At 39.2% G+C, this 13,358-nt stretch overlaps 1 protein-coding gene across 3 annotated transcripts in view; it reads right to left on the bottom strand.

The window, feature by feature from the left end:
* SMPX (small muscle protein X-linked) overlaps nt 1-13,358 on the bottom strand; it is a 41,391-nt gene that overhangs the window by 17,028 nt on the left and 11,005 nt on the right. For 2 of the 3 annotated variants that reach the window (XM_040531985.1, XM_040531994.1), the window contains exon 4: nt 10,875-11,025. In XM_040531985.1, the coding sequence (XP_040387919.1) occupies nt 10,888-11,025 (138 nt within the window). In that variant the 3' untranslated portion in view covers nt 10,875-10,887. Of the gene's footprint in view, nt 1-8,240; nt 9,862-10,874; nt 11,026-13,358 lie in introns of those variants that run through there. The other variant, XM_040532005.1, reaches the window with a different exon arrangement.

Here is a 13,358-nt window from a genome sequence, read left to right as displayed (position 1 = left end):
GCTCAAACTTGTCTACACATACCTAATTTTTCATAAACCTGCTCAGCTGTGTACCAGGGAGACATGTAACACTGAGCAGCACCCAGGAGCATGGTGGGTTTCCACAGAGACCTTCCTCTTCAGCACCTACCCTGTTGAATCAGGCTTTGTACAAAATGCAGCAGCAGCCACCCTAGCTTCTTTTAAAGCACAGCTTGAGGAAACTATTGCTACATGAATTAGCCTTAAGACAAGGCATACAGCAGTCCACATGCTAAGGCACAGGGAAGCAGGTGTCCCTACTGACAACTGAACTCCTTGTTAAGCTGCCGTCAGGCTCACAGTCTACAGATTAATTTTAATTCATTTCTGCACAGCAGTCTTGCTTTATTTCAAAGCCTAGAAAAGGCTCCCCCTGCCAAGGTAGTCTCCAGTCTCCACGGAGGCAAGAAATGTGGGGTTTAATCCTTTTGAGGAGAAGAAGGAGTTGAACTACTTTATTCCTGCATCCTGGGTGCATGTGATAATCGCTGAGCCAACGCAGAACGGGGGGGCTACCAGCACATTCCTTCTCTCGCTGTGCTTTCAAATTGCTCTTCTGTTTATTTTAAAGAAAGTACTCAGGTGCAAATCTGGAGGAGATGGTTCACACTCCAACCCAGTGTGAAGGTTAATGGCTCCTGGCTCAACTCAGGATGTTGCTGAAACCCCAGAGAAGACAATATGATTGTTTTCAATTATTTTTCTATTAGCTGTATCTAAACAACTCTCCCCTAAAGCCTCAAGATGCTGATTGCAGAAGTGGCTCAAGAATTCTTAACAGTGTATGCAGCAACATCTCCTTGAGATGGCAGGAGAGTAGGCTTCTGCAGGGCAGGTTTCCGAGTGGACCTATGTGAACAGAGACACCAGGGGCTCTGGGTGAGAACTGGGGACTCTATCCTGTAACCTCGTATGTCTCCTTATGGCCAGTTGCCTCTTAGGAGAGACCAGGACTTGTCCCTGAGCAACGCAAGTGCACCTGGCAGCTGAAGATAATGCCGGCCTTCCCCCAGGCCTTGGGACACAGCAGTCAAGGCAGGAGTGGCCTGGTTCTGCCAGGTCAGTGCTGTAGGCTCTGGGACATCTACTCTCCACTCATATCTGCCCCACCACCTGTGTATGTATGGGGCATTTGCTCCCCATTAGCTCCCCTCTTTAATGGCGGAGGCAGCCAACCAGTAGGTGTTTAACGGAGGGCAGCATCCAGGCAGTTTTGTCCACTAGACCACCATGCAAAAGAGCCACCTCCATGGCAAAGAGAGACCTGGGGACACAAAGAGCTTTTAGTGCCTCTCTGAGGCAAATAGGTCCACAGTAGTGTGGTACGTAGTTCTGCCGTCCTCCATGGCTACCAGAAACTGCTGCCTACATAGATCGCTGAAGGACAATGAAACTTCAGCTCGAGAATGAGACCTTTAGCCTCAGGTCAGCCCAAGCTTCTCAGGGAGCCAGTCTTCAGTCACCTCTATGGCGTCTATTAAGGTAAGGCATTTAAGGAGTTGGAGCTAATTGGTCTACTTCTCATCCTGCCTTAGGGAAATAAATTTCTTTAATTTCAACCAAACTGCAAATGACTTCACACTTGGACATGTGATCATGTCACCCTGCAGCTCAGCAAGCTGAAAAGCAGCTGAGCAGTGCTGTTTGGCCAGGCTCAGCCTCTTATTCACTGCACACGTGAAGCTGAACATGTACGTCCTCACCGAGCTTTCATGCTCAACAGCGATTCAGGCGTTGTTTACTAGTGCGTTTAACTGCAGTAAGTTGGCAGGCAACTGATTTGCCCCTGAAATAATTGTTCAAACATCTAGTAGGAAACCCAAGACATGCATTTAGCACAGAAGAAAAATAAGAAAAGAATATACAGAGCGGAAAGGATTACAAATCCTCATTGCCTAATGTCATTGCCTAATGTCATTGCCTAATCTGGTACTTTTTGAATGATGGGCTTAAACTTTAAAACAAATATGTGAGGTACACCCATCCAAATTAACTCTATTTTCAGCAAAGTGAGTTGAAAAAAAACTGAAAATATGCTCCTTGTCTTCAAAGGGAGAGCCTTTCTTGTCTTAAGGACAAGAGAGGAAGATTACTTTTTTTTTTTTTTTTCCCCCAAATAAAAGCTTCTATTCAAACCCTGAAGAGACAGATCAATTCAACTATTTTCAGAAAAAAAAAAAATCAAGGAAATTTAGAAATACAGAAGTATAAGATCTGAGATCCTTAAGTAAATGCTCTGTACAACAGAGGACCTACTCTATCCCAGTATTTGACAGTCTTTTGGAAGGATACTGCACTCAAGAACAGCATGATTTGCAAACACAGAAACAAATAGAGGCTTGCTTTTCCCTGTGTTCTCCCTATTTAAGCTCAAATGTTTAGTTTCAAGTCTTCAGCTTTGTATTATCTTCCATTTCAGCACACACTTTGTGTTGGTTTTGTCTCATACACAAAGGCTGTACCTTTCAGAGCCTTGAAATAACACCATCTAGCTACTGTCATCACGTACTTCCCTTAGAACAAGAGCAGTTTGGCTTGGGGGAAGCTTTTTGTTCTTTGATGTTTCCTCAGCAAAAGCAATTTTGCCATCTGCTTGTGTACGCCAGTACTACTGCTACACTGCTGTCAAAATCCACTCATACAGCATCTGACATGGGCCAGTTAGCCTGCTTCTCTCTGGGTTCATTTGTGAGCAAGCAAGGCTATTGCCCCGTACAGCTACTGCCCACTTCTTCCCTAGGTGCATTCACAGTTGCATTTGTATTTGCAATGTTCATGCCAAGATTACATTTCTGTATGGTGAAAGGCTCTGTAAGGCCATGCAGGAGGAACAGCAATTTCAAGACAAGGTTTGCTCTGAGGCAGCAAACAGGAACAAAGACCCAGCAGAATTAAAAGATGAAGGACTCGATTTGTTTTTTTAACCAATTGAATAACTGCATTATTAAATTAAAAGCAACGCTATGACAACTCTACCAAAGTGGGGGCGTGAGGTCTGAGCATCAAGTCTGAGGGTTTTATTCTGCTTTTATTGAATCCATGTCCGTATATGGAGCTCAGCCATTTGTGCAAGAAACAAGCACAGCCACACTAATTTAACCACTAAATGGAGAGACAAAATCCCAGAGTTTATACTCGTTCCCAAGTTTAAGCAAAGTTTAGTTCAGCTAAGTTTCATTTCAAGTAGCTACAAGCTGCAGCAAATAAAATGCGAGAAATAAAGTATGACTCACGGGAAATGTTTATTTATGTTGTGTAGTTTGTTCTCCTAGTGCATGGAAATACATTGTATTTGAGACTGCTGCAGCAGGTCAAGGGGGAATTAGGTGGTTAAAACCAGAGCAGATAGGGAGAGCAAAAAACAGATATCTACAGAATAATCTGCAGAATAATATTTCCTCAGTAGTGCTGCCCAATAGCCAACAGAGGTTGGAATTACTGTCACGGTGAGCTCTACCTATTGCTACCATTATATGATGCTATTTTTTCTCAGAAGGAATTTGCAACCGAGTGTGGAATTGAGATAGCCTTGACACTAAAAAGCTGTATTTTTTCAAAACAAGTCACACAAGGAATAATTGAGTGGCTGAAGCAGGCCTAATCCCAAGTATAGAAAAGGGTTTGTGACACTTGTAGATGGTCTGCTCCCAGACGCAATGACAAGGCTCATGCAACATCGAGCCAAAATCCTGAATGAGATGCCAAAAATTCCAAAGCACGGTGATGCAGTAATTTATGTGGTTCTTGAGCACAAGGCTGTGAAAACATAATTAGGTAGTCTCTTATAAAATGAAACGAATAAAAGCTATAAAACAAAATGATGAGGCACTAAATTTAGGGGAAGAAAATTCATTTGATTATCACATCAGAGCCATGATGTTTCAGATCATACTGTCAGCTTAATTGGCTACAATTTATGTAGGTCTGATAAAACCAGCTGAGCTGTTAATAATGTAGGAAGTTGCACTTCACGTATTCAAAAGCAGTTAGCCTTTTTACTCTGACGGAGGCACTTGAAAACCCTTGTGCCCAGTTTTAACCCATAAGGTTAGTGACTGGAATTATTTGTTATTTTGGGTTCCAGATGACACCTGTCATCACAATGTCTGAGGGCTCCATACATACCGAAAGCTGGCAGAACGGTTTCTAGGTGCAGAGAAATAGCCTTCATCTCACTCTTTTGTAGTGTTTGGTACCATCTCTTTCCTGCTGTCCAAATGGTTTCTAATGCCCGTGGTTCCCAATTAGCTCTGCATGGTCTCCTGCGTGTTTGCCTCAGGGTAAGCTCCATGTAAGTCAGAGGGCATTCTCCAGATACTAGGGTCTGTTCACCAATAGCGCTAATCGAGGCTGAAGGCTGTAGGGATTTCTAAGATTTCCAAGCAGAATATATGCCAGTCATACTTATTTTTTAATGTTGTGATTAATTCATACTATCTCTTACTACATATAGCAGAGAGAAGCAAGAAAAAAGCCAACTGACTGTACCCCACCTTCACACTTCAGTCTCTCTATATCTGATAACTTCAGGAGGCTTCCGGCCTTTATAAGTTTCATTTTAGGAGTGTGGACACAGCAATAGTGTCCAACTCAGGAATTCACTGAAAAGTGTAGTTCTTACAAAATCTGTCAGGAGCAGCACTGATGGAAACGGGATTATCTACAAGGGAGTGTGACAACAGAAGTTCAAGGCTAACTGATCAACAGAGGGATCACACAAAAGCAGGTACTGACAGCAGAGACTCATTTAAAAAAAAATAATTTCAGCTTTCCAACCAAATACTTGGACCTTTCTCCCACCCTGAAGACTGATGGTTCTCATCTGAGAAAAGAGAAGAGATTTGTGAGACCAGATTGCCAGTGTGGGAAGTATTTTGTTACTTTAAGAGCATTAATGTGTCAAAGTGAGAGGCTCAATGAAGAAATTTCTTCTGTGTATTTGTTGAGGCCTGTTGACCTCTACATGTCTGCAAACTCTCTGAGTGAGCCCTGAATATGGCAATGGCAGAGTAGTAAATAACACGATCACGTTATAAAAATTAATAGAGGCTTCCTGTCACACTCGGGCTCCTAGGAAAAATGAGAGCACTTTGAGTTACTACTTTGTGCTTGTCTCTTCCAGTAATAAAAACACACTGTTTGAAGACATAGCTTGGAAATGAAAGATATTTGTTTTGCATATTTTATGTTTTGAAAAAAAAATAGTATCCATTTTTCTAGCTTGCGTTGGAGTAAAATGTTTTCTGATTTTACAGGGTTTGTTTTGAAGTTATTAGTTAGTTTTCAAAACCACAGTATACAATCTTTTTCTGTGTAACTACTTCATAGGGAAGCATTTGCTGTTCATGGAAACATTCCCTGTTCTTTACTCACAAAAATCAGTCTCCAAATGCATATCTTTAAGCCCTGTTAGGCATTTAGAAAGCAGCCTGTCCAGCCCGTTTACCTGCTCAAGTCCACCATTGAACAAGTGAATGTGAAGGCAACCTCTCCTTGATCTTCAAAGGCCCAGGGAACAACATGCTGAGGCTTACTGCAGCATTTCAGCAGTGGTAGAGAAGAGACCTTCAGTTCATAATGGACATCTGCAGGCCATGTTAGAGACAATCAACTAAATCTTTACTTTAAAACCCAGAAATTCTGGGAAAATAAAACATGAGTAACATTTATTTTTTTTTTCCCTCAAGGAAAAACATGATTCCAAAGGTCCTTCTTTTATCAAACAATATCCTGGGTATTCCAGTTTTCTCTTTTAACAGAAATTTCTAGCTCTTTTGTTTTAAAGTCTAGAAGTAGACTCAAAAAAAGACCTTGGAAACTTTGGCACATCAAAAGAACCTTAAATATGCTATTAAATAAACAAACAAACAAAACCCACAACAACAACAACAACAAAACTCAACTACTTAGTTTCTTAAGAAAATTTTGCAAACAGAAAGTTGCCTGGCAAAATTGATGACTGGCCATGAAATCCCCAAGCACTCCTAATCTGGAAATTCCACCACTGAAAAGAGCCTGGCTCTGTCCTCTTTGCACCCTCCCTTCAGGTGTTTATGGACATTGATGAGATCCCCTTCTGAGCCTCCTCTGACTTTGACATAGAGAGACTGGTAGCTTTCCCTGCAAACAAATTCTTTTTCTTCACCCTGTTGTTCCTACCTGTGGTAAGGAAGGAGATCTGAACTCCTGATCTGAACTCCCCAACAACCTCTGGATGTAGAATTTCCATTTCTCACACAAGGTTTGGCTAATTGGGCTTAATCAAATAAACACAATTTCTTAAAATCATGGGGCTGTTCCAAGAGCTTACAGCACGTCAGAGGTCCTCTACTAGCGAGACACTGGATATGTTTGCTGGAGAAAACATCAGTAACTTTGCTTGTTACTGTACAGCAGCTTAACCATGTTCTTCTGGTCTACCTGAGCATAGAAATGAGATGCAATCATTGAAAAGTGTATCAAAGCAGTGACATAAGGAGAGGTAGATGGCTACCATTCAAGTGAGATGCAGTTTAAAAGCAGTACATAGCATGAAACTGTTATTAACATCCACAGTACTCAGTGGGCAAAATTATAATGTGTATTTTTAGCCCAGGGTAATTGACATTTTTTGCAAATAATTAATAGTGACACCAAGGAACGTCTTTTAGTATGGATATAAGAGCTCTATCCTCTAAGGGACTTCTGTTGTTTTCCCTTCCTCTCTCTCTTTCTTCTCCAAGCGATGCCAATTTCAGAGGTTGCTCTGCTGACAAGACTCCTCTTTTTTTTGTGAGACAGGATTCCTGATACGCTGTAGAGGAGGTAATGCTGCAAGTCTAAGCTGACCTGGGGAGCTCTTATTAGCTGTTTGTTCTTATGCCCTCAAAATACAACTCTCATGCTGACAACAGAACTAACATTTGTTGAGCAGTTCTGCTCAGGAGACTTCCAGGTAAAGACCAGGGCTTACCTGCAAGTACTGGCTATTTCTCATACCGTGAACAGGACAGGCACCCTGTTAGTGGGCAACAGCCCAGGCATAGCTTAACAACCTCGTCTGACCAAATTCTGAGTACATTTGTAATTGGGATTGAAATGGGGGCTTTCTCCAAACATGTCCAGAAGACAATGCCAGAGTAAAGGATATAGAAAGAACCCAAATATTCTATAAGTTCCGGTACTAACTGGCTGCAATTAATATAAACTATACTTAAGAGAAATGACAATTTTTGCTCAATCATTATTTTCATGTGCAATCACCATGTTAGTTATCACATAAGGTATCACAACAATCAGTAACAAATCACAGCCATAGCAGGCTCCTTTTGTCAAATTAAATGCTTCCTACAATGGCTTTCTCAATAGGACATATACTTAGCTGATTAGTGTGTGCTATTGTGTTGCTATTTTATTTTGTGTATATTTCACTCTTACGCATGTAGAAATGTGCATGTACAAAGGGAGCAGCAAAAAAATGTAGATAGAGAAAATGAAAATGAATCACAACTCATTTGTATACTAAAACTGACTCCATCGAACTCATCGTCTACAGTTCCATGGAAGAAAAAATTTTCATTACGACAAAGCAGAATATGCTAATGAGTTAATTATAGATGATAGACCAGCAGTAAGGGATGACTATAAGAATATCTTAACTGATAAGCACTTTATGACCTTCACTGGATCCAGCGTTATGACATTTTACTAATTATATCCCTCCCACAAACTGTTAGACTCACAACTATGATCTTAGTAAATCTCTCGATATTCCCTAATTTGGTGAAAGAGCAAAACCAAAAATATTTAACAGAAGTTACTCTAAACTACAAATTATGCAGGAGTAGATTTGTAAATAATGGACCAACATACTGTTATTCATTTTTTATTTTTGCTGATAGGTTTGCACTCTAAAACCAAGCAAGAAAACATGGATCAACATTTAAACAAAATTGGCCATGTTGACTTGCAATTTACTGAAACTATCCGTTGGCAAATGATAATACTAAAAGGAAGTGTTAAAAATAATTGCTGTAGTTATAAAACCTTTGATATTTTTGACATTTTTATGTATATTTTTGATACTCTTATGATATTTTATTATAGAATCACAGCATTATGGAAATTATCCAGAGAATTTGGAGTTATTCCATCAGTTTCAGTGGGTACCTACAGCATACCATGAGAAATATAAAAAATACCAACAAAGGGAAATCCCTCGACTGTGAATATCTGAAGATTTATTGTAGTGATGTGAGAGAGAATTCATTTCCAAACAATGAAATCCAAAGATTGCACTCATTTATCAGTATGCACTCTGCACAGACATATTCTGTTGACCAGTCAATGTACCATTCTTTAGAGAGCATCACATCTAGAGGATGGTCAGTAACCCCTTCTTGGACATGAAGCAACGTATCAGGCAGATGTGAGTATGGACTTGTTGCAAAAAAAGATAATCTTCACTGGCTTGGAATGGACAGTCATAAAACAACTCACTGACTACATCACATTTTATATAACGCTGCAGGCCATGCCTAAAACAGCGGAACTAATGAACATCCTCTATGGGAGACAGTCCTTAGATTTGGTACCTTTCCAGGCTGCTGTATCTGGCAAGTGATTGATTTACATTTCAATTTCATGTAGAATTTATGCATATGCTTAGTTCTGCAGTGCAACTAAAACTGAACTCCTAGTCTCCAGTGAGTACCGTGTCTGAAAATCTTCTGGAAATTAAGTTTTCAGATGTGATCTGTGACTGTACTATCCAAAATCTAGAAAGCAATATTTCTCACATTAGCCAGATAAATAGGTAAATGGTGATCATATTTAGCATCATTGCAGGAATATTTGGAATCAGAAACACTGCACTGTTTATCTCCTGGGGGAGACACCTCCAATCAATCACACGCACTTACAACGAGTAATTACTTAATGGCCGAATGTGTGCAACCTCAGATCACCTCCTGCTCCCAGCTGGACAATGTTATTTCACACAATCATTCCCTCTTGCCACCCTCCTGTATTTCAGAGTCCCCTCACCCTTTCCTCCTTTCTGCCCTTTCCATGAATGATGTGATCAGCCATCCCATCTGTGTCAGCGTTGGGACCTGATAATCAAATAGAACATCACAAGAAGGACGGAGACAGAAATGACTTCATAATGACCTCACAGCTTTCACTTTCATTTTGCTGATCTTCCTGTAGAAATCTTTTCTTTACAGTGAATCTCTGCGTGTGCCCTAAATGTTTTTGTCAGACTCTCAGTAAGCTAATTATAAAATAACAATTTTAAACATTGAAAATAGCAATCACCTGAGACTAAATATGGGGTTAAATTTCTATCTAAATATCTCTTAAACAAAAAAATAAATTAAAAAAATCTTTAAAGCCTCACATTAAAAATTCATATTTCTCTGGGCACTGCTTTAGTGTGATGACTACAATGTTACATTTTACAAAATGTTAATCTTCCTTTTCCCAAGTTTCCTGAAGAGAAAGACTCTGTTGTTGCTTCAAAAATAACATGCACATTATGGCAGAGCTGGTTAAAAGTAAGAAAAAAATAAACATATTTTCCTTCTAAATGGCATATTTATGCTGCACATAAAAAATAAATTAACGTACAGTGTGTATTGGGACAATTCACTCAGATTATACGCCATTTCTTTCAAGATTCCTGGACCACAGCACTTCTGTGTTCACAGAATCCTTTTGCACTGCTTTTTATTTTCTCTTCTTTAATGTTTCTGTGCAGTAAATTCCAGATGATGTTCTTTTACTCAGCTTAGCTCCTCTGTCTCTCTTCATGATAAAAAGGACTTGTGTCAGGCACAACTGGCAATTCAGATGACTACTCTGTGACACAAATATTTTTCTTACTGTAGTTGTTTGTTTTTTTGTATTGAAACTTCTCTATACAGATGAAGTTTCATTATAACTGCATCTTTACTGACTCAGGCTTTTCAAAGAAAATAAAATGATAATTTCATGGATAGAAAACATTATTAATTATTTGATAGCTCAGAATGTAAAACAACAGAGGTTTATTGGCCTTGTTTGAAATCAGATTAAAATAATTCTGAAATCCGCGTTAACATGCAAGGCCGTGCACTTGGGTCAGGGCAATCCCAAACATGATTACAGGCTGGATGACAAATGGATAGAGAGCAGCCCTGTGGAGTTGGGCTTGGGGGTTCTGGTGGATGAAAAGCTCAACATGAGCTGGCAAGGTATGCTTGGAGCCCAGAAAGCCAACTGTATCTTGGGTTGCATCAAAAGTGTAGCTAGTAGGTTGAGAGAGGTGATCCTCAAAGATATGTTGCACATCCTTGGGTGCCACAAGTGGCACTGGCTGCATTTGTGTGATCAAATGCATGGAGCCATTACTATGTTAGCTTTGAATTACAGAAATAAAATAATATCCAATCTCTAATGTTCTAAAGGAATTTTTAAAAATAATGACCTACTTGTCCCTCACTGTAATAAAATTATTTGCATTGTAATACGTCTATTAGTAGTTAGTGTACAAAAATACAAGCCCTGTATTCAGCAGAACTGGACCTTGTGCTTGTGAAGCACAAAGATGGTATTTGTTAGCTGGCTTCAATATAATAGCCAAATACACTTTTTGTTACGTAGGTTAATGGGTGCCATGTGTCATCAGGTACAGTCTCCTGCATGCTCCTTTTTTGAAATAAAGAAGAATTCCAAGGATTATGAGACCTCTTCTACACATTATATGTTGTCTTTGAAAGGTGGAATGTGATTCCAGGTCCTTTTTAATTTTTGAAAAGACATCTTTTGACATAAAAATGCTTCTGGACCAGCCTGCTTTTCCTAGAGCCATGCAAAGAACCTCTCTTACTCACCTGCTTATTCCAACTACTGTTCAGCTCTGGGGACAAATTTCAGCTCACTCTTTACGTTCTGAATCTCTGATAAGTTGACAGCAGGACCTGGAAGTTTCTTAGCTCCTGGGAGATGCTTCTTTTCTTTCTCCTCCTCTGTAGCAGGAACACTCTGCACAAAAGGATATCAGTGACCTTGCTGCTGCAATAGAAAGTTCTTGAGCATGAGCATAGGTCAGTTATTTGAGAAACAGAAAAGGATGTTTTTATGCTAAATTCAATCACAATGGAAACCTCTGAGGGGAGGGGGGCAGGAAGAGATGGATAATTCTGTTGGTTGTTGTTCTGAACGTCTAAACACTTTACAAAAAATATTTAGAAGGTGCTCGGTGCAGAGGAATATGGATCTTTTTGTAAATGGTTAAGAATTTACAGTGTTGGATAGTTAGCATAAAATTAACTGAGTGAGGTATTAAAGACAACTCCCAGATCTTTCATTTTTTAGAGAAAAAAAAGCTGAAGAACCATTTTTATTATCCAATTTCTTACAGTCTCATAGGTGCCAGCCAAATGGGGAGGAAAAATATCACGCATTTCCCCAGCTCTGGAGACCAGCTATGATAGTAGGTTATGGACCACAGAAGCTCCATCCAAGCTCAGCTTGAGTTTATGTTTAATTTTTCTTAACCTCATTGGTAAGAACAGAAAAAAATTTGTCACTATATTTCAATTTAAGGTAGTCCCTAATGGCTATTTTGCTGACACTGTAAAAATAACAGCATTTAACACAACAACAGCACTTAACACAACAGCGAGCATCTCAGCTAATTTCATGATGGACCACAGCTTTTCACCCCTTGGTACCTCCTCTGATGTACTATTGCTCCTAGGTGAGGTAGAGCATATATTTTAGACTATTTCTGTTCTACACTAAGTGATATTTTGAAGGAGTAGCTTTCCAGTAGGGAGTTTAAGATCTAGCCAGTCTGTTCTGTATTTTGTATAGCAAACATACAGGGGGAATCATGTAGGATTAGAGGTGAATGAATATTTTACTGCCAATAACTTCACAATGCAATTATTATTTATTTATTTTTAATTACTCTGTGAATGTCTTCTTGGGATGGGCTTTTTGTAGTTTGGAGTTAATTTAGTATTCAGATGTATTAGCCTGTGATCAGCCTGTTCCTAATATTTAACTTCATTTTTAAAATTTCCAAGTTATCTGTCAATTATTATTGGTCAGTAAAAACCCTTTTTCCTATTGACTAAAGGACTACATACTAATAAGGAAGCAGACTTTTACAATGTCAAGTAGCAAATAAACAAAGAATTTTAGAAAACTGACAGTTTCTTCTTATCTGATCTTTCAGAACTTTCAGAACTTTCTATACATCAACATATAAAAGAAAACTGCAGCAACAATTATGTTGCTTGGCTTATTAAATGTGTATTACCTTTTCCCACTTTTTAGCTAATATGATGTTAGTTAATATAAGCTAATATTAATTAACACCATTATACTATTGTTTCTGTTCTGATAATTTAAGATCCCAGTCAGTAGTCCTGCCCCAGCCACCACACGTACTGTCTATTATCTAGCTTAATGATCTGACATCTGGGAACGGTAGCAAAGCACAACAAGAGAATAATTAGACTGACACAAAAGGTGTTTGGAGGGATGCACAAAATTGTATCAGTAGTCAGAGGTGTCATGAGCTTGTTTTGTTTCCATTTACAGTTTTCCTGGACAGCTTGCTAATCTAAAAAAAACAAACAAAAAAAACCAACCACCATTCTAAAAAGAACACAGTTCTTACTAGTAGATAGCAGACACCATGTTAAAAAGACTTTTTCAAGTCCTTTGCTATAGCATTCCTTCTTGTAGTACAAATAGTGTAAACTTTTACCATGTTTTGGAGATTTTGCACTCCATAAATCCATGTTAGTTTCCCATCCCAGTCTCAGGTGTGTGCTATTTATGACTGCATCTCTCCCTAGATCACTTGCTCTGTGAGCAAGGAACAGCTGAGATCAGACCTCGGCCTTCAGTTTTATTGAAGGAAGTCTGAAAATTGATTTAGATGTATGACATGAGTTAACAAATACATGCATGGAAATGCTCTGACTGAAGAAAAGTTATATTCTCAAATTCCCACCTCCCATTTCTTTTGCATGTTAACATGTCCTCTCCTCTGACCTTCAAAAATATGCAGTCCCCTGCGACCACACCAACCCATTGAGTAAGAGCCATATTTCCCTCATCTCTTTTGCCAGGGTTTTAAAATACAAAGAAAAATGCTAAGGACTGTTAGCAAAAGCTGTATTTGTCTAAGGCTGCTATAAGGACTCACAAGCTCTATTGCAAAGCTTAACAAAGTGGTAGCATTTTTATTCTATTCATATGAGAAGAGCTGTCTCTGTAGTCTCTGCTACCACTGGTTTGGTTGAATATTGACTATAAAACCAGGACCAAGAACTTTTATTCCATAATGTGTGTCTCAT

This window comes from Cygnus olor, chromosome 1, assembly GCF_009769625.2.
Source record: "Cygnus olor isolate bCygOlo1 chromosome 1, bCygOlo1.pri.v2, whole genome shotgun sequence".
Taxonomy (NCBI): Eukaryota; Metazoa; Chordata; class Aves; order Anseriformes; family Anatidae; genus Cygnus; species Cygnus olor.
The sequence above is the reverse complement of the archived record's forward strand: the minus strand, read 5'-3'. Positions and strand labels throughout refer to the sequence as shown.